The sequence below is a fragment of the Paralichthys olivaceus genome, chromosome 13, assembly GCF_024713975.1.
Source record: "Paralichthys olivaceus isolate ysfri-2021 chromosome 13, ASM2471397v2, whole genome shotgun sequence".
Taxonomy (NCBI): Eukaryota; Metazoa; Chordata; class Actinopteri; order Pleuronectiformes; family Paralichthyidae; genus Paralichthys; species Paralichthys olivaceus.
The window spans coordinates 16,271,323-16,299,231 of record NC_091105.1 but is presented as its reverse complement, the minus strand read 5'-3'; the positions used below and the strand labels follow the sequence as shown (position 1 = coordinate 16,299,231).

General features: G+C 39.1%; 1 protein-coding gene across 3 annotated transcripts; it reads right to left on the bottom strand.

The window, feature by feature from the left end:
* Positions 1–10,372: 10,372 nt before the first annotated feature.
* Positions 10,373–25,060, bottom strand: ddc (dopa decarboxylase). Of its 3 annotated transcripts, none has more exons than XM_069537701.1 (14): positions 24,911–25,060; positions 23,847–24,078; positions 22,756–22,869; positions 22,511–22,630; positions 19,646–19,780; positions 18,596–18,739; positions 17,960–18,026; positions 17,588–17,682; positions 16,035–16,102; positions 15,244–15,320; positions 14,075–14,094; positions 13,854–13,952; positions 12,188–12,289; positions 10,373–11,872 (listed from the first exon to the last, which is right to left on the bottom strand). In XM_069537701.1, exons 2-14 carry the CDS (start codon positions 24,045–24,047, stop codon positions 11,669–11,671), a joined length of 1,446 nt encoding a protein of 481 aa, XP_069393802.1. In that variant the 5' UTR covers positions 24,048–24,078; positions 24,911–25,060; the 3' UTR covers positions 10,373–11,668. The 3 variants fall into 3 exon arrangements, with proteins under 3 accessions (XP_069393802.1, XP_019946767.1, XP_019946768.1); XM_020091208.2 differs by having other exon boundaries at positions 23,847–24,094; positions 24,911–25,052; XM_020091209.2 differs by having other exon boundaries at positions 23,847–24,054; positions 24,911–25,046.
* Between the last annotated feature and the right edge of the window lie 2,849 nt (positions 25,061–27,909).

The window sequence follows — 27,909 nt, the reverse complement described above, 5'->3', positions numbered from 1 at the left end:
GCAGGTGAACGTTTTTGTATTTTACAGTACATTATGGAAAAATAAACACTGCTTGCATTTTTGTGTACATTAGCTTCTGAGGTCCAGATCAATGGTCAATTATTTCCAAAGCAGGAAATACTGACATTCCTAAATACAAGAGGAAGTATTGGATTTAAGAAAGATACATCATTTCCAGAACTGTATGGGGGCAGTCTATCAACTTTTACATGTTAAAGTTAATTTAATAGTCACTGGGGGTGCCACCATTTTGAAAGAAGTTGGAATTCACACAGTATGGAGAATATAACAAAAACAAATAATGGTAAAAGTAGGATCTAGCATTTTTGGAGTTTGACCAAAGGACATAGGCTACATCCATATGTACACATTTTGGTTTGAAAACCGCAACGAACTCTGTCCACATGAGCATTTTGGCTCCATACCAGTTCTAATCCCAGTCCATACTTACAAACCTGAAAACTCATATCACGTGACCACTCACCTACAGTGGGTATGTGTCTCCCACTGGACACAGAATCGCAGACTGCTTGAATAACAGCTTGTCTCATACCCATGTAAACAGTTGTATCATTGGAAAATGCAGAATAATTAACACAACAGCAAAGAAACAGACAAACCATGTCACAGAGTAGCCAAGGCTAATGACGTGTTCTTCTTTCAAAAGGGAGTCATGTGATAAGAGCCTGACCAATCAGCAAAGGCTACAACTGAAAAGACCCAATCAGCAATGTTATAGTCTATGTCGTTGTCAGTTTCTGCCTGTTCAGACTAACATGCGTTTAAAAAACTTCTCCATTTTAGCGGCTCTGAAACTCTGGAGTGGTGTAGACATCAGGCATATCCGCAGCAGAGTTGATGCGTTTTAAAAAGAAAATGTAGTTACGTGGACGTAGCCTTCAGCTGATCATATTGTATCTTGCATTTTGACCACACAGCTTTATGGAGAAGTAAATACTAAATAGCTGCAGTGTACATGAAACCAAGCTGTGTAAACATCAATCAGGCTTTAGTTGTATTGTAGGGGAGACAAATAAAGAGTGATTATAGAAAACAGCATGTTTAGTATGAAATATATTATTGTTAATGTTGATACACAGTTATATCTGAAAGTCACCCTCTGTCTTGCCAATGATCCCATTTTAACAGGGTTATAAATTAAATTGTAAAACTAAGCCTCGGGGCTAACTGCAGTCTACTATGAGTCCCACTTTGCCTGAGTAGAGTCAGCCTCAGGCTTCAGGCTTCTCTGAGCTAAGATAACTAGGAATGTGAACAACACTCAAGGGTGTGAGGATCTTGCAGCTGGTCCTGCTTTGTCTCCACTCTGCACTTTGCTTCATGTCTTTTTTGTATTTGTACGTGACCTACATGTTTTTGTCATTTTTTTATGCTTTACATAACTGAGGCAGCTTTATGCCTACAGTAGATTCCTTAACATTTTAGTATGTGGGTGGTCGTCTGCTCTTTGCACCGTCTACAAAGAAGACATTGATGGGAAAGTGAATTTCATGACTGATTCAGTGGACAATGAATGAAGATGAAGTATTTTTCGCCTCCTAAAGTGAGACATGAAACCCACCGGTCTAAATGAACCGGTAAGACAAGACTCTAAATGCAATTAGATTTGCACTAAAAGAGGAAATGGAAGACAGACAGAGAGCTCTTTCTTAACTTCGTGTGTTTCAGCCTCCTGGATACAGATTACATACCAATCCATCAGAGGCGGAGTGCTTCCACTAAACTGTTCTATGGGTGGTGGCGTTTTGTGTTTGCATAGAAGTCTAACAAAAGTGTTAACTGCATTTCCTTCCTTGTGGAATATTTGTAAAATATTGTAAAAAAAAAAAAAAAAGGGGGAGGGTTACTACAACCAGCTTTTATTTACACCAATGTTTGTAGGACACTGCCATCTTATACATTCAGAGTCAGAGTCTGTGCGGTAGCCCTAAGGAACTAGAGCTGCGGTATCGAAGTCCGGCCAATATATGAACTCGACCTATCATGAGTCAGTCTCATTTGTCAAGTTCAGTTGTCAGTTGTTGACCTATACTGCAGCCAGCCTCTAGAGGGCAATCAAGAGACTTTGGCTTCACTTTTAGAGAGCAGTTATGTCATCAAGCCCTATATATAGATACAGTCTATGGGTAGTACTTCCCCACTTTACTATATTTTTTAAGCTCTTTACCATAAATTGTTGTTTATTAAAAAAGCATAGAAAAAAAACAGAAGTGTGTATGTGCATGTCTCTTGCTTTCTCATTCATGTTCACCACAGTAAATACAAACAGGACCCCTGCTAAAAAACATTGCTCCATAGTGGCAGTAACCATCGTAAATCTACTCAGTATAGCTCAGTGTCATCATATGAAAAAAAACATATATGTGTTTTAAACAAATATGGTGTCAGAATAATTAATGTATTTGCAAATGTTTGAGTGAACTTAGTGAATTAAGTGAATTTGCTTTCCATTCAATATCCCCCATGGCAACAAAAGTGATATAGTGATACTTGAATTTTTTTGTTCTCTTTTTACAAAGTAGAAAGAATAGATGCAGATATTTTGTTTTGTTGAAAATTACTTTATTAAACTGTGAGACATGAATTGTTAAATACATCAAACAGGGATGACTGAGTAGTTGTCAGGTATTACAACACTGTACAAAAATTGTATTTGCTATCTCTCCACTCTGTTACATATTCCATGTGTACGATTTGGAGAGATAGTCACTTCACCCCAGAGAACCAAGGTTACAATGTTACCAAGCGATCTACTGGTGAACACTGCACTACACTCTTTTACAGCATAACTAAAATGTTCCTTGATGCTTTATCCTGTTTGTGTTCAAAAGATCCTGCAAATAGGAAACTCAGGAAAGTGCAAACTGTAACTCCACCATGGCCAAATAGTCCCCTTAAACTCCATCAAGCTGCATCAAATTGCACACAATTGTAGACATCGGTACCGTAAATGTGCCTGATTTTTTTCTGGGGAAATGGTTAAAAATGTTGATAAACGCTCTGTCTTGCAGTGTCACAAGTAGTGAATACAATTTCCTGGATCTGTTCAGGTTCTTCCCTGACCCAACACATCCTTCAACCAAATTGCATTGAAATCTGTTCACTTTTTATTGTGTTATCTTTCTTACAAACTAAACCAACAATCAACCAAAGATAGGCATGACAACAGAACAACCTCTTTGGCGAAGGTACCTGTGTTTGTTTAAGTCAAATAATCAATTATTAATCAAAAATACAATTGATGCTTTATCATTCTGCACTGACACATTATAAGGTAATGCTTTTAACCGCTGTGGGGCCAGGCCCATTGCTGCAGCCTGTTCTTATGGCCTACAATAGATTTACTTGTCAGTAAAGTTTTAATTTCAATATAAGCAGTTCCATGTCATTTTCATTTCCACATTTTCAGACTGAGCTGTAGTGGTTTATACCCTTCCTAACATTTCAGTGGGAGTCCCATCAGCATTACCAACTCTACATTACAACCGTTAATTGTGAGCTGAGATCTGGAAAGCTGCCCAGAGAAGTTCTTGCTAATTGTCAGTGTGCCTGATGTGGTGCTTTCAAAGCGCACTAAACAACCCGCCACATGCCAGGGAGGAAATGTTGTGGCTGTGTAGTGGCCAGATCAATTAGAGGACATAGGCACTTCAAATCCAAACCCAGACCCAGGGCAAATATCTCAGTTTGAGCATTGGTTGATAATGGGGTCCTCTGTCTATTTACTCATCCCTCTCTCTCTCTCTCAATTGATTTCTTGCTTGATTCTTCTTTTCTCATACTTTCTTTCTGACTCACACTTTAACATTTGATGAACCCCTTCTCTCCACAATTACTGTCTTACTGACACAAGTCTGCTTCTCAACCATAGATATAAATCAGTTTGTTTGATGTATTCCATAATCAAAATTATTTAATAGAAGATGAAAGCTGATCCAATTCTGTGGTCATACTAATGGAATGTATTCACTGTAATTCAATACCATGAAGGAAGGCTGCTATCAAACTATGGTGGTGGAGTGGTCTGCTGGGGAAGCTGCAACATGGAAAAAACTCGACAGAACGGTCAGGGAGGATCTGTTCTGGGAAGCCCCCTCGACTCACTAGATTTGGTGGGAGGAAGGACAGTGGTCAACCCTGATGGTGAACACGCACTACCCCATGTGGGACACTCTAACTGCACTGGGCAGCTGCTGTCAGACTTTATGATCAACGCTGCCAATTCCCAATAGACCACTCACACCGAACCTGACAAATGCTCTTGTGTGCAGTATCAATACTACTATGTGAAATGATGTATATAATGTTATATCTCTTCTTTTGTCTTAAATTAACACAGTGGTAATTACCTGATTTCAATATTCCAATTTCGTATGTACAATCCTACTTATACTATATCCTGTTTTTGTGTTCATATGGCACGTTTACCATTTGTCCCTGTATCTTATCTTATCTTATCTTATTTTAACACACACTGCTAATTTACCTAATTTGAAATAGCCTAATTGCAACATTTCAAATGTCTTATGTGCAGTCCTTGTGTGCACTGTTTCTTTATGCTTGAATGGGATCATTACCTACTTTTTTATACCAATCCTGTTTTGTTATCTCTGAATCGCATCTTAAATGACATTTTGTTTCTTGCAGTATTGTCTCTCATAGTATCATATCTTGTCTTATATTGTACCCTATCATATCTTTTCTTGTCTTATCTTAACGCACTTCGACTGTAACTCATTTCAATATTTCTATTTTCTTATGTGCAATCCACTGTTTCTTTATGTTAATATGGCATGATGCCCTACTTTTATTAATAATGCTTCTATTTTGTTTTACCTGTATAGTGACTTTTCTTGTTTTGTCTTGTTGTTTCATATCCTATTGTATCTCCTCGTATCGTATCATATTGTTTTGTATCATATCTCATCTCATCTCAAAGTGACACACTGCTAATAACAAGCCCCTAAGGTCAGAGTTAATGTAAAGATTCTTGCATTTTGTTCAACCAATTCCAGTATCTCATTTTTGAACTGTGTAATGCATGACCAGAAATACATGCATGCACAAATACATTATGCATATAGAGGAATTTTGCCAGAGACCCACCCAAGTCTCTAATGTGTGGGCTGGTGCACTTTAAATCCCCCCGCATTTCACATCAACCTCAGCGGCACCCATCCCCTCATCTACCTCAAACCTAACTCAGCAGGGCCCAGCTCATGTGCTAACCACTGTAGAAAACTGTCTTTATGGTAGTAACAGCCATAGTGTAATAAATGTCCCTTTACTGGTACTCAGAGACATCCTCAGGAAAGATGTAACACAACCCTGACCATTGCACAATAAAGCTGTGAAATAACACTTATCACACTGGTATTGAATTTTCAAAAAGGAAACACTTATCCTAATAGGACTCTAAGTATTAGTCTTCAAAGCAATCAGAGCCCAGTTTAACAAGGGGAGTTAAATGCTAAGCATGTAACATGATCTTTGATTGTTTCAAGGGTAGCTGTGACTTCAGATTCAGTTATGTGCTGATGGCTGCTGGATTTGAATGTTTTCCAGTTTGATGCCTCCCAAGTGAAAAAGCGTCTTCAAATGTAATCTGATATGCTGAGCCCACAGTGAACAATGGAGCTGACATCATTTACTGGACTGGAATTTATCACTCGGACTTCAGCGTTGTAGTTGAATGTCCAATGTGGATGTGAGCAAGGCCAAGCCTCAAGTTTTAAAGCATAATCTCAGGAGTTTTTCTGTCTCTTCTGCAGTGAGATCAATAAAAACAACTTTATTTAACTTTTTATACTGTTCCTTGGTGAGGATTGCAACATCTGCTAATTTAGCATTGCCTCCACCAAAGTAGTTTCATCAGCATTTGTGTGATTATTACAAAAACACAACTGGACAGATTACTGCAAAATTGATCGCATGGGTCAGGGAAGAACCCATCAAATTGTGGTGCTGATCCGGATCAGGGGGCAGATCCTCTTTAATTATCCAAATATTTAGGAGGTGCAAATCAATGAGTGTGTGCAATTTCATGATAAAAATCATGATCTGGTAGATTTGGGAGTGGAATTTATTCAGCCACTATATGGTAACAAATAGGATTAGAAACCACCAATGTGCAGCTGAGAAGCGTAATGTGGCCTAAAGCTTGTTTTCATGTAGTACACAGGAGTGCAGTACACAGGTTCACTGGGCTCACTTCTCTCTGACTCAACTAAAAAAGAATGAATAGTTTTTTCACCTATAAGCAGAAGTGTTGTTCTACTTTGAAAATTTTTTAAAAATCATCAAGTTTCCTGTTAAATCTTCAGTACACATGATTGATTTGTTAGTTTTGCTAGGCTACATCCTGCAGATGGTAGCAACATTATATATTTCATTCGGAGTCATCATTCCCTCTCACCACCCAGTGAAAGTAGGTACAATATTCACTTGTCTTTTAAATCTATAATCTTTTCTTTCAAAAGGAACATGGAGACTCAGAAAGATGTGGTATAGGTCACGAAAAAATCCATTAATTCTTGGTGCGTATCTGGGAATGTCTTTTTACTTTGCTTGACATGATGATGAATGATTGAATGAGTTTTTCAAAATGTTTGTGAGTTTCTCGTGAAAAAATTTTGAAATCTTGTTGAAAAAAGTCAGACATCTGTGTACAGGTAAAATTTTGTTCGGATCTGGATAATGTTTTGGTTTTTGTGAATCAAAGTAAATATTTTTGAAGGGGGTGATCGTCATTAAGTTACTGTATGGTAACAGACATTCCTCTCAGCTGTATTAGATTCATGAATATTTTGAAAATGTATGTTTACCTGGGGTATGTATGTGATGCAATACATGTATGTGCAATAAGGTCAGCCTTGGTGGAGGTATGCTCTCTCTGAATCCCCTCGGAGTTCCCTTTGCATCAACAGCTGACTGTTCAGATGGAAGCAGAGCGGTTCATAGAGGTGGAGGGGTGCTGAGGTGTGCAGTGTGATGCACTTCAAACCTCGGCCATGTGCAGATCCAACTTGTTTGAGACTATTTGAACAAATGATTGAGAACAGTTAGATCTTTGTAAAATAACTTCTCAGTTATGACACTGAAAGTTTTCTTGCCGTTTGTTTTGCTTTGGTGAAGGCGCCAGTAGAAGTCCATACCCAGCATACAAATATAGTAACAGTGTCTCACAGCAGTACACTGTAGTATATTTGACCCAAAGATATATTGGCCATGCAAAGGGCAAGTCCTATAGAGTATCTGTCGGTGTCAGTAACAACAGCATATTTCTGGATGAGGGTTGACCGATGACAACTGTTGGGTTTTCAGCTGATGGGAGATGTGACAGCGTCTCCCCTGCCAGCATGAGGGATAGCAGCCTCTTGTGGACAGATCAAGCGAGTGCAACGCTAGAGACATTTCTCACCCCAGGAAACAGATTTGTGTGGCAGAACAAATTTAACAAATATAAACTAGAGCGTTAATGGAAAGAAACCCTGGAGCTTTGGTCAAGATGCATCAAACATCTTCATATATAAATACATTTCTATTATCATTAAATATTCCTGTATGCATGCTGTTATTGAGTGTTTTGCCATGTTTAATCAGAACTAATTGGATAATAGTCATTTTAAAACCATCTGGGAACAATCACAGAGAAGTCACTTGTAATGATAAAGGAATAAAAAGCATCACATGACAACAGAGAGGTTGTTTTTCACTAAAGAAGATTTTCAGTCATCCCAGTCACTATCAGCAAAATGAGTTCCTCCATTTATAGTTCTTATATTATTTTCTATTAATGTCACTAGGATTATTTCACTAAGAATTGCTGGAAATAATTTATGTAATGTTGTGTCATAGTTTTTCAAGTATTGCAATACCCCACATTTTAATCAATATGATATTTTTTTAGAATACAGGAGGAGGTTGTAAGGGACCCTTGAATATTTTGGGAAGATTCACCATCTTAAAATTCGATTGTATATCAAAGTGAAATATATATTAAGTTTTCAATATTAAGTAAAAATGTGTAAATGTTTTTTCTACATTATACAGTGCAAAGCATCGAGAAAATATTTTTGTTGCTGCCTTATAAATCATTAAAATTATTATTTACCCTTTTTCAGTCCACGCTTAATAGTCATAAGAAATTTTTATTTTGATGATGATTTATTTAGAGGTTTAGAGGATTTGTAGAACAAACTGGCAGAAAATTGCCAAAGCCAGCTTGTTGCTTCAAACCCAAGAGGACAGTGTGTACTGCTTCAACTAAATACTTGAATTAATTTGAATTTGTACATTTCCAAATAGTCTGTTGAGTAACCAAAGGCTGCAACATAGAATATGAAAAAGTGAAATCAGATAAATGTCTGAATGCTCTTTATCTTTTAGGAGCTAATGTATTTATGCAGCAACACAAAGGAAATTATCATATTCTACCTCCATTTCATCTTAATCTCCAGCGTCCCTGGGTGTGCTTTAAGAACTGACATTTCATTCAATGGCCCAACTGAACAGTGTGTATAGTAAAAGCACATATTTTATTCATACAGGTTTTACAGGTCAAGTACACGATCTTGAACCAGTATCAATATAATAGCATTTATACATCCCATGTGTACCATTATGAGTTTACCATTAATTCTGAGCTGACAGGCCATAGAACCTCTTCTCTTTGGCCTTTTGCTCAACCACCTGTATGATTGTACTTGTTTTATATAACACAAGTTGTTTGATGAAAAGTTAGCCAATTATTTTATATTTAGCTTTTCAGTCAGGTGAGTGAGCAGGACAATAATGTTGAACAGTAATCAGGGGCTAAGAATTAACCTAATACTGAATCCTTATCTGTATTTATAGAACATCGGCCTTTGTCCTCAGGGATTAAGATGCTCAGAGGAGGCTGAGAGCCATAGCATGTTCGTGTAGTGTGTGTGTGTGTGTGTGTGTGTGTGTGTGTGTGTGTGTGTGTGTGTGTGTGTGTGTGTGTGTGTGTGTGCGTGCGTGTGTGTGTGTGTGCGTGCGTGTGTGCGTGTATGTGCACCTCTTCCATGCTTGTCATCTTTAATTGAGCACACAGCAGTGGAGGGAGAGCAGAACTCTTCAGCCTGCATTTTCACTGCCCACTCAAACATGGCTCAATTGAATTCAATTAGCTTTATTAGCATGGCATTCACTCGTGTGGCCAAAGCACAAATACAATATTAAAGACAAATCGAGGAATCATATAAACAATTACAATGTAAACAGCAACATTAATAGTTATCAAGATAATGGAAAAAGAAATTATAATATGAACTATAAGTAATACAGGTGCTCAGGCAAACAGCAACATAAAACATATACAAATAACAAACGGGGATGGTCCCACTGGTGTCTGTTGTGAGGATAATTTCTCGCTTTGTGTCAAAATTTTGAATTTGGGGTTATATTTTCTCATTTGTGGAAGAATTCCTGCATCACTGAAAACAGGGGTGTGTGCTGGTGGATAATGAAAGTGTCCAAAATAAAAGTCTGACTGTGGCACAGCGTCTCTAGGCAGCCAGCTCTGATAGTTTCTGCCCTTCTCCATTTGCAAACCTTCGTCACTCAGTACGTGCACTATTAGCGTCTTTCTCCAATTGGTATCAGTGACTGTGGTCAGGTAATCTGCCTGTTTATGACCAAATATGTTTCTAAGATGTGTTGTTACTCCCTGAGGAAGAACACATTGCATTATGGTGCAGATCTGGATCAGGGGGTGGTTCCAGGATTTTTTCCTTTTCATTTTATATAACGTTTATTGACATTTTCACCAGTTTCCCAGGGAATGAGTGTGTGTAATTTGGTGCAGCTTGAATTTAAAAGGATTGAATTTAAAAGGACTGGGCATCTGTCTCCCCATCAAAATGTGTTTCCCCCTAATCATGACCTTACCCTTATCCCAATCTTACCCTAACTCTATAACCACAGTGGGTGGAGCACAAATGGAAACACAACAGAGGGAACAGAGTTCAACACAAATGAGGGCGATCATGTTTGTGTGACCTGTGCCCTGTGGCCTGAAGGGTGCAGTACACTCCACCCAATATTAAAATACAACATATAAGTTTGGATCTGTTAGACACCCAGGGAAAAACACTCAAACATCAAAATCATGACACGTGGAAAATGTGTGGTGGTGCGATATGAAATGTTTTGGGGTGAGTTATTGCACTTTTGCGAGGTAGGCTGCTTTACATTATAGTAGAGTTAAAACAAGTTTTAAACAATTTAATTAGTACACTGTTCTAGTGCCAGACATGGTAATCTTAAATGTGTGACCCTGATATATTATAAAATGTATACGTTTGAAAAAATCAATCAGACTACAACATGCAGACTACAGCAGACTTTATTAAAACAAATCCCCTCCATTGCATGCAGCACAGTGAAGCAAAAAAAAAAAAACGCATCTTGATCCGTTACAGCAGCTGAATTTGACACAAACCTATGAATTAACAACAATGTGTGATGATGTCGCACAATGTTTGACTGGAATGAACTGCACCAAATCAGCACTGGATAGAATGCAGTACCACACATTTAATAAGTGCACCATTTACCCAACTTTTTTTAAACTCTACTCATTTGATCATTTATATGTTTAAGCGCAGAAACATAACACAATATAGGACAGGGCGATTATCTAGTGTTTGTTACAAATTCATACCCATCATGATTCTAATGATTGTGAATAAGCTCACTAAATAAATAGCGGCCCCATGTGCCCCAAAAGTAACACAATATCCACAGACTTACAGGAGTAGATTGTATAGTGATTGTCTTGTGCTACAGTTTTGGGAAAATTCTTGCTCACTGTGCATTAGACACAACATGAATCAATAACTATTCTGTAAAAAAATAAAATCAATAAAAAACATAGGCCCTTGCCTGCCATTATATATTCAGCATAACTGCTTTTGCTAAAGAGGCCATAAATAAATGCACTTATATGATGGGTTTAACCTGCTAACTCTGAGCAAGGCTGGAAGTTTTTAACTTTCTATGAAGCCCCCTAAACAATATATTAATCATGTATATTATTTATATATATATATATATATATATGTATTCATTTGATGTATTTATCTTTCACAACCCATTCATTTCATTGGAATGTAACACTTTACACAAAAAAGACATCTTTGTACAAACACCCACAGAAAAATTGCAGACACACATGAACTCCAGTCACGCACACAGAACATTCATCGCAAAACTCAAAACCTTCACTTATTCCATGATTCTACCCAACCAAACCTGGACTTCACCCCATATACCAAACTTTATACACAGAAGACACAGAAGCGGCATAGACAGTAAGGACAATGAGGACAATGACATATAAGCAGTGACAGATTAAAGCTAAATTGCAGATAGAACATGTAATATTCTGAAGCTGCAGCCTTTCCTGTAATGCACAGTTTTTTTGCAGATTTGTCAGAAGTTTGCAAAATCAAAAAAGAAATATCAGCAAAATAATGATTACTGCTTGGTTGCTGATACGAACACACGTGATTGCTAAGCGAGCTGTTTCAATCCCTTTGTGACATCTTACATCCACAACCTGAAACTCAGAATTTTCACCCTAACTTTGGTCTGCAATGTGGGCCGCATGGCTGCCTTTTGGTCAATGGCTGGACTCTTCCTGCAGGAGCTCAAAGGTCAGTTGCGTGATGTGCCGCCATGCTTGTTGGATGTGACGTGACTCAGTGGTTCGTGCACAGATGGCGAAGCGCAGGACAAAGCGTCCAGAGAGCTGACAAGGCACCAGGTGGATCTCTCTGCTCCTTGAGATCTTTTTCAGCAGGCTCTGGTTCAGCTCATTGGAGCCCTGAGAGGAGAGAGCGGGGAAGAGATCACACCCAAGAGTTTCAAATTTTGTCATGCCTGGTAGGGATACTTAGTTAAATACTTAACTCATATGTGACACTCATTTGCTGTTTCACGTTGCATTCAAATTTAATCATTTGTTGGGTGGGTAATTTATAAATGATGTAATTATATTGAAAACTATAATGGAACAAAGAGAGTGCATGAATAATTTCTCACCAAAAATGTTGAAAACATCATCAACTGGGTGAGACAATATGGAACAGACCGATCTAGCAGTGTCAGTCCCAACAATAGTTCTCTGTGTTGTTGTTACCTTCAGCCTGAAGCAGACCAGTCCCATGATGACCTCAGCACAGATCTCAAACCTCTTGTCGGCTCGTACCAAACTCTCAAACTCTTTGGCCAGGGCTACTTGCTGCAAACAAAAGACTGATTATAGTGTGTCTTAACCCATGCACGGTTTTAAACACGAAACAGTTTATACCACAGAAGTCCATGCAACTTTTTTAAATGATTTGGAACAACAAAATGAAGGTGAGGTCTTGAGTCTTACTCCTCTCATTCATTCAGAAGTGTAGAGGCTTAGCTAAACTGTGAAAAACATTTTTATCAAACTAGTTTCATGCAAGTAGCTGCACCAAATAAAGGCTGTAATTTCCATGATCTCCACTTGATGGCAGTGCTTTAACATTACATGCATATTTGACCCCTGAGCTCCTAAAACCCAGCTGTCTAACCCTTTACTGTGGAATACATTCTACAACTGGGTCATCACTGATAACCAAATGCCTTTTATTAGAGGGGCTGCGGGATGACACACATCCTGATAGAAGAACTCTATGAATGTGTGTGTAAGTGAATGACAAAAAAAACCTGTGAGTGGCCATCAAGAGTAGAAAAGCGCCAATAAATACAGACCATTTAAAAACCATTTACTGCCTCAGATATCAGGATTCATTAACCATGATTGCCCTCCTGTAGAATAATGTTAAAACTGCTCCTATATCATTATTTTCCCCCTCATGTCACAGAGACGTGTGGTGAAACTGCACGTGCATCACTGCATATAATCAAAATTGTGGATGAAATTCAAGTCCACTATTCCTGCCATGTCCCCTCGAATGACGTCAAACATTGTCTTAAATGAAAAACAACTGTTAAAAAACTGATTCCCAGTCAGTCGTTCCTCATCATCCAGATGTGATACCATGTTTTTCACCACTACCTTGATGCTAAATTGAAATTTGTCATTTACAATGTATTTGTATTAATGGGAATACACAATCAGTGTTGGGAAAGAAAGAAAGACGATACAGAAACAGAACAGAAACTTGCTACGTCACACATGCTGTATTTCCATTTAAACAATTCTAACTCTGAGATTTAACAACAAAATGTCAGGACCGCTCTATCTGATCTAGAAGATGGATGTGATGTGTCATGGGTTATGGCTGCAGGGATCAATGCTGCCTCTGCTGCCGCTTCATTTAGAATGGAGAGTAAACACAAAACAGGCTCATTTGATTGACAGTGCAGACTGGAGGGAGGAAGAAGAAGATGAGGGGGAGAGACAGGCATGCAGGGGTGATGCAACGAGGAAGAAAGGGCAATGGGGGAAAAGGGGATGGGTACGGATGGGAGAAGAGAAGAAAATGCCACGATAAAAAGGAGATACAGGCCAGACACATATGACAGGCAGGATGTGCTGATGAGGAGAGATGAGGAGGGAGGCAGCTGAGGTGAATTTAGTGGTAAGGAGGATTAGGAAGGGGGAGTCGACAGGGGATGGGAGCGAGGAAGGGGATGACATTTACTATAAAGGCATTAGTAACTGTAAGATGAGTTGTTCAAATGATGGGATGAGGGAGTGAAGCCTGACTGCAAACTAGTCATCTACTGTAGAACTCAGCTTCAGATGATGAGTGTGTAATGCCTCAGAAGGACCTTGAGTTGGGAGGCTCCTTCAGTTAGTTGCCTACCTTGCGTATATGAGACTGAAGGCCTGTGAGCCCGTACAGACGGAAGACAAACCACAATTTAAGTGAGCGAAATCTTCTTCCCAGCGGAATCTGCCAATGCTGCAGGACAGATAGGGATGAGAAGACGATGGGGGTTTTAGCTAACGAGTCTGCATAAAAACTAATGTTGAGTGAGTTATCTGATTTATGTAAAATTACAAATAATAGCTAATCAATCTTACCCTATAATCTGTGACCAAGCCTGCCAAAAGAAAAAGATACGATTAGAAAAGAATGCCTGTTACATCTTAAAAGTCAATGTACATATACATAGCTTTGTGAGGCAGTTGTATTTCGTCCAGGTGTTGCAGTCATTTTGTCCCACATCCTTTATCTCACTCATCACTGCCCACACACACACACACACACACACACACACACACACACACACTCACACACACACACACACACACACACACACACACACACACACTGTTTGCAGTGAGTAGCTCATCTCTACAGAATGGAGGCCTGTGTTAGCGGGTGCTAATAACCACTAATTAGATTGAAGAGCCCAGATTGTATGAGAGAGGGCTTTTGTAAGGTGCCTCAGTGTGGTGGGAGGTTCTTTCTGTCTGCTGTTCTGTCTGTCCAACAAATTACAGTGCAGCTCTGAGCCCATCTGCAGGCGAGGAGCATGTGCACCAGTGCACACAGTAGTAACGCGCACACACACACACACACACACACACCGAATCATGAGTCTTAGTTCATCAAGTCTTATTAGTCTAAAAAGATTGATTTTTTCTTTGTTTCGGGTGAAGTAGGGTTTTGTAGCCTTTTCAAGTCACACACAGATGCATGCACATACACATAGGAGAGAACAATGTCACTAATGTGGTGTACTAATTTAATTCAATTACGTCACAAATACTGTAAATCAGCTTAACCTGGGGTAGGATAGGATTATTAAATTATTAAGATGGCTCACAGAAGCCAACATTCACACACAACCTCATAACACCAAAGCAGAGTCTTTAACATCAATTTAAAAGAATTAAGAACCAAAGATATTGTCACCAGTTTCAAGGTCTAAAATTACTAATCTCGGTCCACACAAATAAGTTACAAATGAATTAAAGCACAGTCACACTCACACTTAGCTGTCACACGTTTATCTTTTTGCCAGCCTTTATCTGGATTGGACTACACTGTATTTCACTGGTGCAAGGAATTGAATGTTTTTGTTGAATCAGGCAAAAATACATTCTGGCTCGAATTAGTAAACCAAGGGCCTCACAATGTGTAAAGTAAACAAAGTCACAACTCTTTGCTTTCATGCAATTCAGTCGAGTTCATACAATCTGATCTGTGATCATTGATTCTAATAATGTCGGAGAAGTGACTCTACCTGACTCCTGGTTTTCATGTTTCAGGTACAGTGGGTCAATCTTGAAGGCTCCAATAATGTCTGCTCTCTTCTTCACCCTTTTCACAGGTGTAAAATAAAAAACGCATATTACTGGACCATTTAATGGTGGGTTGATTTTGGTCAGTATGGTCATACAACATGTTTAACTGACACTGCTTTAGTGTGTTAGATTTAACAAATATATCATCATATATCTGTTATATGATAAAGTGGTCTAATGAATATGTAGGTCTAATGAAACATAATAATATATCACGATAAATCATGATATATTGTTTCATTAGACCTGACAGTATAGAATATATCATCACAGTTATAATGCTGAAAAATGATTGTTATCAGTCAGTAACAAGAGACTGAGCTCGAGGTGATGAAAAAAGCTTCCCTCTGCCATGTGTCAGTGTTTGTAACACCTCTGTTTCCACCTCGTGCGGAGCATGTGTGGTTTTGTCTGCTGCTGACAGTCGGGGCAGATGGAAGGCGTACTTTTATTTTCACTGTGCAAATGAGTGAGGGGTGAACAGATATCAGCTCTGTGATGTCGCTCTCACTCTGGTAAATCAGTACACCTTATGCAGATATACTCTACCACTAAGATGCTGGATGCTAAAAATAGCCCGACTGGCTCTTTCGTTCAACAGGTCATTGAGTGATTGTATTCACACCAAGGAAATCCTCTAGTTAATTAAGCTCTAATTGAAATTTCTAGAATATGTGCTGGAGTTGTAAAAGGTGTAACTTATATATTGAATGTGTGTTAGACAACTCACCACATTGTAGAGCAGTCAAAGTTGACTAAAAGCCATTTGTGTGGGTTGAAGTTGAACGAGTCTGCAAACTATAAAAGAAAAAACACTGTCAGATGACCAGTGTGGTATCACAGATATGAGTTACTATCAATAATCCCTTGGGACTGCTGGCTTATCTTTGTTAAGGTGTAATAAAGTACCCAAAATAAAATGAAATCTAATTATTTGTGATAAATTTCTTATATTTTTCATTAAATATAAAAACACAAAAATTCTGCAAGTAAAACCTACTCTTAAACATCTTAATTTGCCATTAATGACATAGACACAACCGTTTCATCAACAGCTTTATCTAGACTGAAGCCGCCACAATTTATTTGAAATGCAAAAGAGGAGCACTGAGCCACCACGGTGGAGAAATAACCCTTTCCTGGCAGGGCTGATTCAAAGAAAGACAAACCCCACCTAATCTGTTCCCATCTTTTTGTTGGCTATCTTTTGTAATATCCTTTTCTCCTACCTCCACAAATGCAATAACACAGCATACAGAGTGAGAGACAATGTGAAACAGACTCCTGGCTGACAGTTGCCATGCTGACTGATTCAAAGAGCGCTGCTTGCCTGCTCTTCCATCAGTCATATCCTAGCAACCAGCCCTCGAGCCAGGGCTGCGCTCTCATCCAAAAAACCTTCTTCACATCTCCATCAAAAAATGGTCATGTCAAAGTTATGTACTTTAACTACAGTACAGTATATGAAATACTCTATATATTACTGAATACGGCTTAAATAAGTTTGTGAACCAAACTTCCTGAAAGAGTGCCCTGTAATCATATATTCTCACTGCATAAAAAATACAAGAAAATGTAAAAATGCAAGTTAAATGGAAGAAAAGCTGGTAAGCTATATAATAATTTCCAGGGGCTAATTATATAGCTAGGTGTGCAGGAGAAGAGATGGAACAACAGTTGGTTCTGTTTTCTCTGTCTCCCCACCAACATTGTTTGAATTTGTGTGTCTAATAAACAGTGATATATAAAGGTCTAACGCTGCCTCAGGAAATTACTTTGTCCTTATCTCTGCGTCTCTGCACAGCTTGGGGAGCAGCAGCTGCCTCGGCGGCCTCAAACAGATAGACGCTCCCATCTCTCTCCCGTCGATTGTTCGGCCTATTACTCACTCTTGCCTGCTTCCTCCTTGACATTAACGTTATGCCACTTTCAAACAGAAAACAAAGCAGCTGGATATAATCAGTATGCGGTTACTGTTTTCTCTCATAGATGTTATGGGAGATATTTTACAAGCAATTGAACAGAATTAGATACCCTTGTTATTAAGCAGCAACTGTATCTATGCAAGCGGATGCTCTCTGGAGTTTCAAACCACTTCAACCAAATCAAACATGTCATACATATATTGTGATGTTCAAAGTTAAAGCCATCACATTTTTCTTATGAAAAAATCTTGGAGCAGCTTGATCATTGAAATTTTACCTAGAAGCCCTAACACTGTTTCCAAAACATTATTAGTAGCTGTAAATACACACATATACATGTTTCAATGTTTTTACACACCTCGACGCCGTTCAACAAAGGCCTAAACTCAGGGCAGATAAATGCACTCCCAGCATAAGCTGCATCAATGTGCATCCAAATATTTTCCTCATTACCTGGAAGAAAGAGAGAGATTATCAGTAATTGAACAGCTTCTGTCAGATTGACTGTGGGATGTAAAACCTGTAGATTCTGTAATTTATTTAGCAGGATATGATTGAGGATTATTGAAAAAAAAAAGAATTATTAAAATAATTGTTAGTTACAAAATTTGTCAAGCACCAATACTTGGTTGGAGGCAGTGTGTGTGTGTGTGTGTGTGTGTGTGTGTGTGAGAGAGAGAGAGAGAGAGAAATGAAGAAGCATCAAGTGTGTGCTGCTGCAATGACTCACATATGGGCCCCAGCTCGGTGATCTGATCAAAAGCACACGATGGAGTGGTGCCGAGAGTCGCACAAAACTGGAACACACACACACATTCAAATCGTAAAATAAACATAGTCAGGTAATAAAACCTGTGCTATTTTCACAGTCTCAACACTGACAGATTAAATTGTGCAAGATACCTTTATTCATTAAATTCACCGTCATTGCAGCTCCTGAATCATGTTGCTTTTATACAAAGACTGAAACAAATGTCGTATTTAAACATTCAATAGATCACATGCAGCCAGGTTCGACACAGAGACCATTGACAGCTGCTGGACTATTGCAGCCTCCTGAACATTACACCCTGATAGCGATCTGTGGGTCCAGTTGAGACAGGGATTATTGTCCTTAACCAGACGGACGTAGATTAGGTTCAGCAGAAACAAATGTATCCTTCAGCAGAGGCCTCAGGGTGTGCAAAGCAGAACTGGAGCTGTCAACTCAGTGGGTGGTTGTGCGATTGGCTCAGAGCGTATCCAATGACAGATGTGTGTAATTTCATTTACTGTGAAGAATAGTGATGTTTATTGTTTGAGCTGTGCCTGTCTGCCTGTGTGTGTCAGGTGTGTGATAGCTGGATAGACAAAGATTTGTATTTACAAAGAAAGGGACAAGTCCAGCTGCTTTGTCCTCCTCCACCATTTTCTTCAGCATATCCCCTCTGACAGCGTAGCTGTTGTCTGTAGGAACCTTCCTCATCGTCACTCCTCCAATCAGAGCCGCACGCTCCACCGAGGAATGAGCCTGACGAGCAGAGAGATGCACCGTTTGTGATTAGTGAGAAAGAAATGACGATGACAAGGCTGTTTACCTCCTGCCTTAACAGCAGATTTATAGATTTATTGAATCATTTTATGTTGTGGAATTATTTGATTGACAAGCATTTGGAATTGTCAAAGTCAAGTCTAAGTTTATTATATAAAACAAATCATAAATATATAGAAAAGTTTAATGTTAAACATCCTAAATCCTTGAGTGTGTTGATTTGAATGTTTGAATAAATGTTTGTGACAATTACCATCATTATATTTGAAAAGAATCCAAATAATATTCTGATAATTGTAGATTTCAGCATGTAGTATTTTTTTATCATCTAAGATATACATTGATACTTTAGACATGTACTAGAAGTGTATTTTAGACGTGTACACACCAGTGGAGCAGTGTTCTTCAGTATCAAGAACTAACTGGTCTCCATGTAAAGGTCTGTGTGGCCCTCAGGCAGCTCCTATAACCCAATCACCAGGTCAGCCTGGTATTAAACCTGATCAGAGCAAGCAACCTCCTGACTCTGTCTCTCTCAGTCACTGAAAAACTCCTGCAGTATTCTGAGGTAACCTTCAATAATCGGAGCTCACGCGGACGGTTCTCCAATAGGACCAGTTACAGAAGTTAGCGTGTGCAGTTGAATTGTATTTCTATTTGACTTGCAGCACTGGACATGCAGATTGTGTTTATTATTTGTCTATTAGTCAGTATAGCTGACGAGTGAAGTTTTTTTAAGCAGTATTTAAAACATTGAGATTCACTCATATCTGAAATCGTGATGATATGATCAGTTAGGACTCTGGGTAAAATAAATGGAAATAGAGCTTTAGCTCAGCCACAAACCAAACAGGAGTAAGACTGTAAATGTGTGTTTCTTATTACCTGCTCTGAGGTGTACGCCACCAGCTGGGAGAAGATTTCAGCCTCTGTTTTTTCATGCACTGACGCCTGAACCCTTCGGATTGCTTTACAACGAGCAGCAAGCAGCGACATCAGGGTTGCCTCACTGGCTGTGCCCTGTTGGAGAAACATGGGAAACTTGTTCATTCTCAGCCACCACCCATGACAACTTGATGGCTAATGTGAGTGGGACTGCTACAATTAAATTAAACGTTCTTGTAATGAACATGCAGACCGAAGAGAAAATAGCTCATCTTGCCTAAATTTAATTTGGAAAGTTGTTCTGTTGGGCGTGGTTTATGTTTGATGTTTACAAAAGAGCTTCTATGGTTTTGCAGCTGTCAGTTGTAGATGATAATGTCCGCTGAGAGGTGGATTATTCAGCCACTGAGGATTGTTGATGTTTCAGTAAAGGCAAACATCTCTTGGTATATTTAAGCATCATGGCAGCTAGTGGCCACTAAAGATGGAATAACAAACAAGTCATATATCATCACCAGGATTGTTGGGTATCCCAGCCCCTATAAACAGAATATAAACAGGCATCCTCTCAAATCTATATTAAGTAACCTGATTACAGGTGGTGTTAACATGCAAACACACCCACAGTTAGCCTTTTCCTACTGTTTAATCTTCAATGACCCACTGTAAACATGAAAGGAAAATAATCTATTGACTCTTCTATTTCTGTTTTCCATTATGTATTTATAGCATTTACTGTGTGTGTCCCTATTCATGCATAAATGCAATTATCATGATTTGATGTTGCTGTGTTGTGCTGTTCTATAACATCACAAATGAAAAAGAGCGATGCCCTGTGTATATGTAATACCATTAAAAAATGATCATTCACACCCTATGATGATGACTGATCCTCTTCTATAACAGCTGCAGGTTATGTCTCTTATCTCACTGGTTGCTCAAGTTAATACATAATCTCAATAGATGACTTATTTTCTGACATATACATACAGTTGTGACGCTGTCATGTAATAAAGAACCGAAAGTGCTGCTCCTTGCTAATCTTTGACATTTTAGTAGATTTGCTTCTGTGAAATCTAGATAATCATTGCTAATCTAATTCACCTCTGTTTATTTACTTTCCTCCTCCAAGCATTAGCTTGTCATGTAAAGAGAATGGCTAACCTTAGTATCTAAGCAGGTACATCCTGTGTGCATCAGTTCACTGACATCACTCCTGCCGTTACCATGATTGCCACATTTCACATGTGTCTGGAATTACTACTTGATATCATATCTCACTTCCCTGCTCTATATTTGCATATAAACACATAACATTGCTGTTAGCAAGACTACATGCATTGTTTTTATCCAGTCTGACTAAAGTAGAGCTATAATTAACATTTGGTGCTATGGATTTTCCCTTTGATTTGAACGCTGTGACACGTCCACATCTTCATTAGAGGAGAAAATGACTTCATGTGGAAACAATGTGATGAGTCATCATCCAGCCAGTCTGATGCAGAGAACGTTGTTTGAGGCCACATTACCACAAGTCAATGAATGTTCAAATCATTCAGTCGATGAGCACAAATTGCCACCAACACCCGCATCCTAATATAAGCTTTGTCATTTGTGTCAAACCAAATTCTGAAGAGGAGTAAAATTAAGCCCGACCTTTTGAAAGGTTAGGGATCAACAGAATGGATACAATCAGCCGACCTATCCATCAAACCACTGTAATTATCAGGAAAAAATATAAAAACAACCTCAGCCTTCCAAACGTACCCAAGTGCACTTCCTGTCCTTTAGACATCAGTCTCTGAGCTTTTCATCCATCCTCCTACCCACCAGTAACTGCTCCTTCCTTTTTTAAATGTAACTGAGCTGATATTTCAGCATAATATCCTTTAGTTTAGAGAAACTGCACAATTTAAATTTGTTTTCGATTATTTTTACAATAGCAAACAATATGACACCCAAGTGATTTATATGAAAATTAGTGTCAGCTCTGTATAACTGGGCTATTCATCATTTAGATGTGTACACACCAGTGGAGCACAGCATAGATACTTGAATCAGTTAATTTTGTCACTTATTGTTGTCACAGGCCCTCAGCCATCTCCTTACAGCAGAGTCTCATGACTCACACGGCAGTGAAAAAAAGTGAAATGTGGTCACCACGGTGTCTTTTTGAAACCCACTTCTCCTTTGTGTTGGTATAAGGTTTTAATAGTAGGCTGACAATGTGCTGTCACAACACTCATTAGCCCCAGCTGCAGTGAAAAGAGCCATATTAGTTGCCATAGTGAGCTGGTAAAGCTGCACTTAAAAAGGAGAGTGGCAAGACAGAAAACAAAAACACTTTGAACCAGATGAGCATGTGCACACACACACACACACACACACACACACACACACACCTCACTCAGGTGGTCACAATAGAGGAGATATGAATGATCTGTCATCAGAGTGCACACTCATGCTCCACTATTCCCCCCACACACACACACTCACACACACACAGACACACACACACACACACACACACACACACACACATATATATATAAATACTGTTGCCATCAGTGGAACACTAAATGAATTCTTAGCCTTTTGCCACACAAAACAATCCCAGCACCATCAGCGTCCTCTGTCTGCCTGTGGATGACATATTAAAAGGCAATTTCCTGCCAATGTGCAGCTGGTGTGAAGCAGGAACAGAAAGAAACAACAAATCCATAGTACACAAATTGCTGATGAATACTCACTGAGTTGTGAGCTCATATAAACGCCTTTGTTTTTCTGCATGTCAGGGCTGGCGAGTCAGTACATCAGAGAAATTATAGATATGTCAAAGAAAAGTCGCAGTGAGACGACACTCACTTGGATGACACCTCCTCCATGACCGTGAGTTCCGGCAAAGAAACACTCAGGCAGCTGCAGCATCCTGCCGAGCCAATCTAACATCACTGTCTCCAGCTCTGTGCAGGCCGGACTGGCAGCCTGAATACACACACACACACCCAAAACACACAAAACACACAAACATCTCAAAAATGTCTCTGTTTGCATTTGTTGTAGAACTGAATTGAGGATGCACACAGTCTGACGCAGAGACCAAGTGTTACCCAGGAGAATCCAATGCAGCCAATGGCTCCACACAGCATGTCGGCCAACATGGCGGGGAAAGAGGAAGCAGCTGGGAAGTAGGCGAAGAAGTACGGGCTGTGCCAGTGGGTCACCTGGAGACACACATCATTTGAATGAAACTCTAGCTCTCCATTGGGAACAGGTGGACACTGACAATACTATTAACAGTTATCTAATTCCTTCCTGGTGTTGGAATGGATGCGTTGGAGTGTTGCAGGTCAGAGTGATACACACACAATTTTAAAATAGAGAGTAAGAGTTTCCAAAAGCAACCACCTCTGTTCATCAGCGAGTGACCTAATACTTTACTGTTTGTCACCGATGTCCGCCAACTTACCTTGTCTGAGATTAATGGCACCCAAACACCGATTGTCATATGTGGTAATTTGATCTCATTCCACACACAACCCAAGGGTTGTTTACACATCGAATTCACATTAACATGGCTTGTGGAGTGAGGGGGTGTATATTAAACACACAAGCGAATCTGAAAGAAACTGATTAATTGAATTTGATTATCATCTCCAGAACAAAACATGAACAGCACATGATGTGTAATATAGACACACACAGCATCAGATGCTGCTCATTGAGTTAGTAAATACTGCAGTTCAGTAGATTTCTCAGAGAATACTTTGTGGATCTTGATTAAAAAATCAGGCAGGTTAATGTCACTGACTGACTAAAGACACTGTGGATGTATAAATTCTTGTTCAATCCAAGTTAACCTGTGTTGATACAAATTAAAAGATGAAAATGAGCTGCCGCTGGTTATCGTTGCTGAAAAGCGATCTAGGTCATGGGACATGATTTATTAGTGAAAAAAGTCATATTGAGCTGAACATGTGACTCATGTCATTTCTTGCTTTGTCAATATTTTATGATTAGCCAAGGAAGGGACTTCAGCAGCTGATTCGTTTCTGTCTCCTTCCAAATATGATACAATCATGTTTTTCAATTGTTGGTTCCCTGACAGAAAGTGCCATGTAAACTCTACACTATTATTTTCCAAGAATGATCCAAAAATCCTCTACAACATTGTGTACGTCAGCAAATCAGTATAACTCACCCCCGGCATAATGACCCTCTCCACATCTTTCATTATATCATCATAACTCTCTGGCTCCAGTGGAGCCTCACTGGGGATCAAGGAACGAAGATACCCTGGTTCCAAGTCTGGGTAGACCGGTCGCTGATCTACGTTCTCCAGGTAGTCGGCCACATAGTCCACCATCTCCTTTCCTCTGCGACGAAACTCTGTTGCATCCATGGTCCGACTGGGAAAAAATATCACACTAACACTATAGTCCTTTGTTGCTATTTTAACCAGTTAGATTAGGGATTACACACACACACACGCACACACACACACACACACACACACACACTTTTAACCCTTGATCTCAGCGGTATGAATGGGATGTTTGTTGCAGAGTTAAGCAGGTTCATGATGTTAAGTGAGGTGAGTGTTTTATGATGTATGAAAATGTAGAATACAGAGTACAGATTGATTGCACTGAGAATTTGTCTTCTGAGCAGCTGTGGTAATGATACTTTTCTAAACGTTATACAGACATTCAAAACAGTAAAAACACATTTTAACATTATGCTGAAATGTGTCAATTATTATACAGGCTGATCTGGTTACATTTTCAAATATTTTGTCTGGTTACACAGTTCAGAGTTTGAGCTCATTTTTCAACATTTATTTTATTGGTCTTATTCACAGTTTAATAAAGTAGGCTCTTTGAAAAAATACTGTATTCATAAAAGTTACATAGATCAGATCATCGCTTGGTTTCCTTTCACTTTATAGGCTGTTTACGGATTGACAAAGAAATGACTTAAATCAAAGAATAATCTGCTGCAGCTCTATAACGAGGTATAAAACACATTCACCATATTCTTGTAAAGATAAATCTCATGCTGTTCAGAAGGCACATGAACTATTGAACATTGCCCCTCACTCTTGCACTGGAGCCTGATCATTCAACAAGTGTCTCACCCTGCATGTTTCGTTCCCTTCTTTAGAGGCAGAGCCCTTATCCTTCTCATGATCTCCAATAGGATTAGACATGTTTGTGTGTGTGTGTGTGCGTGTGTGTGTCTGTGTGTGTGTGTGTATTCACTCACAATTTCAGGTGAGAGCTTCTGCTGTTTGGATGCTGGATCCTCTTCTGTTCCTCTGGCGTCGGCAAACAGACGGACAAACAGCCAGGCACGTGCTGAATGTGTTTATCTGTGTGTGTTTGTCTGTGTGTGTGTGTGTGTGTGTAAGCAGGACAGGAGGCATTTGCTCCTTTTTATCTTGTCACTAACCACCCCCACCCAACCACCCCTCAACGAGGCCAGCCAATGGGAGCAGGGCTCACGTCCAACTGCGAGAAGGACACATATATTCGGATATTCATTTATTTCTGAAACTATGATTACACTTGATATATGTAAATATGCTTATGTACACACAAATCACGTATCGAGATGTGTTTACACAGATAAGAGAGAGATTAGTGGGGATGAAAAAGTAAGGGCACCTTTTGGGAGATTTCTGCATTTGTGTACAAGTAACAACATTTTATTTTAACAAATAACATAAAAATGATTGTCTTGTCTATATATGGAATACATAAGAAAAAGGCATAGAAAGATAGATAGAGATGACAAAATATGAATAAGAGACAAGCGTGCAAAAAGTTGTTTGCAAATGTAAAGATAGGATTATGAGTAAAAAAATATATTCACGGAGTAATCAGAGAACTACGCCACCATTGTTCATCAATCATCTTAAAAAATCAACCTCACTGCAAATTGCAAATATCCCTAAATTATTCATTACACGATGCCTCAAGAATGCCTTAACGGAATTTCCTCAAATTTCGTACAAATATTCACTTTGATTCAAAGATGAACTGATTACATTTTGGTCCCTGGAGGTCAAAGGTCAAGGTCACTGTGACAAGCTCGTGGCTCCCACCATTTGCCCAGATTTCTACTTGCTGAATTATCACTGCTCGAAAAAATGAAGGGAACACTTAATGGTCACAGTATAACAGCAAGTCAGTACATTTTCAAGGATATCAATCTGTCCATTTAGGAAGCACAAGTGATAATGAATCAGTTTCATGTGCTTTGGTGCAAATTAAAGTGACAACAGGTACAATGGAGCAGCAAAATCAAGACAACCCCCAAAAAGGGGATGGTTTTTCATGTGCTGGCCACAGACTGCTGCTCTCACTTTACCCTTCCTGGCTGAGTCTTCTCCAGTTTTATGTTCTGCTGGTGTCCTTGGTACTATTGGTATTATTAGGCAGTATCTGCAGCCCGATCAGGTTGCACAGGTAGTCCAGCACCTCCAGGAACGCACATTCATATGTGCAGTTGCAAGAAAGTTTGCTGTGTTTCCCAGCACAATCTCAAGAGCATGGAGGAGACGGGCAGTTACACAAGGAGAGCTGGACAGGGCCGTAGAAGGGTTGAGTTGCTGTGATAAAAGTTACGCAAGTTGCATCACCCTGTGATTTAATTTTTCTTCTTTGTTTTTCGGTATGATTTTGAATCCAGCCCTCAATGGGTTAATGATTTTGGTTTCCATTGAACGTTGTTCCATCATAAGATTTTGATTTGAAATGTTTAGAAGATCTTTTGAGCAGTGTATGTGGGTGGCACAGGGTAGTCGTTAGCACCATCACCTCACAGCATGAAGGGTTCTGGTTTGAACTCCAGTTCAGGTTGTTAGTGTACCCCTGTACAGGAGTTCTTGACCAGCTCTCTGTTTAAAGGGTCAGAGTCTCAGGCTCCTAAGAGATCTACTCAAAAAGATTCACATTCATGAAAACTTGTTTAAACTGGTGGCGAGGAGACACACCTAGCTTCTAACTGTCTTTACCCAAGCAACTACACTGCTTCCACTGATTTATTCTAAATCTGAGAAAAATTGTATTTCAGTCACGCCTGTTAACGACAACTCTCCTTTCATAATCTCAGCACTTGGAAGTTGCTAGGAATTGGTTTAATGGCTTTGTTAAGCCCCAAGGATCTGTGTAAAAATGGTTGGCTAGGGTAACCCTTAAGATTCAGTAAATTGTTAGAAATCCCCAATGTAATCCATTTACTATTACACTGAGCATAAATGTAATGTCCACAACCTTTCGATTAATTTATATATTTATTGCAATGGTTTAGCAGGGGCAAAGCTTGCAGCAATGATTCAAATCCAGTGTAAAAATTTAAAAAGTAAAGAGTAAAAATATAAAAGATAAAACTTCAGCATGCTGTAATAAAATTGATAACATGATAATTTATGGGATGGGAAGCGACTTGGCTGATGCAATTTCCTGTTTCCTACCAAAAGTCTGAATTTGGTTGAAAGACTGGAAGTCCAATTTTGGTAATCCAAGATTTGAATGGAAAAGCAATTTGATTTTGACATTTTTGACCCAGAATTGTTCAATCCAAGCTGTAGATATAATCCAGGGATGATTTATCTTGAAGGGAGGAGACTGCATTCTCTATCTCTTGTCTGCGTCTGGGAGGGGCCTTCCTCGGTAAGCTTAGCTGCCGAGAAAGAACAACCTCTATTCTCCCCAGTTTACCACTCTATTCCACTCTCTCCATCTTTCTTTCAGAACTTTCCTCAGACTTTATCACAATGATTTAGCAGTTTAAGACATTGTCATTGTGATTAGTAGTTTATACAATACATTCATAGTGTTGACCATTATTAACCCTGCCCTACCCTGCTGTGATCATGCCAGTAATCAGATGACTTAAAGATGACTTTGTGTTTTCTCGCTGACTCATATCACATTTCATTAATTACTATTAAAGGCATTTACTTCTGGTTACATATCATTCCTTTTTACCAGAGGCTTCGTTCTTAAATCCTACATGATTATTTTTTCATTGATTACAGTAGTTACTCAACACAACAGGTCATATGTAATAATAATTTCTTTAAGCGTGTTATAAACCAGAATTATTTACTTTACTTGCTTAAGCATGTGAGATCCCGCACTCTTTACGACAAGGTTCAGCCTTTGTGAAAGGTGATTGCATGCAAGTGCCCGAGTGCCAACACAGGCACCGCTGTGTTGGCACTTGGGCACCTGCAAATAACCGAAGTGTGTGAAGTG

Excerpts from the sequence above, each read along its gene's own strand:
- ddc (XM_069537701.1), bottom strand. The coding sequence starts at position 24,047 with ATGGATGCAACAGAGTTTCGTCGCAGAGGAAAGGAGATGGTGGACTAT. Across the intron at positions 22,631-22,755 it reads GCTGCATTGGATTCTCCTGG|GCTGCCAGTCCGGCCTGCAC; the intron begins GTAACACTTGGT and ends GTGTGTATTCAG. Across the intron at positions 15,321-16,034 it reads TTTGACTGCTCTACAATGTG|GGTGAAGAAGAGAGCAGACA; the intron begins GTGAGTTGTCTA and ends ACCTGTGAAAAG.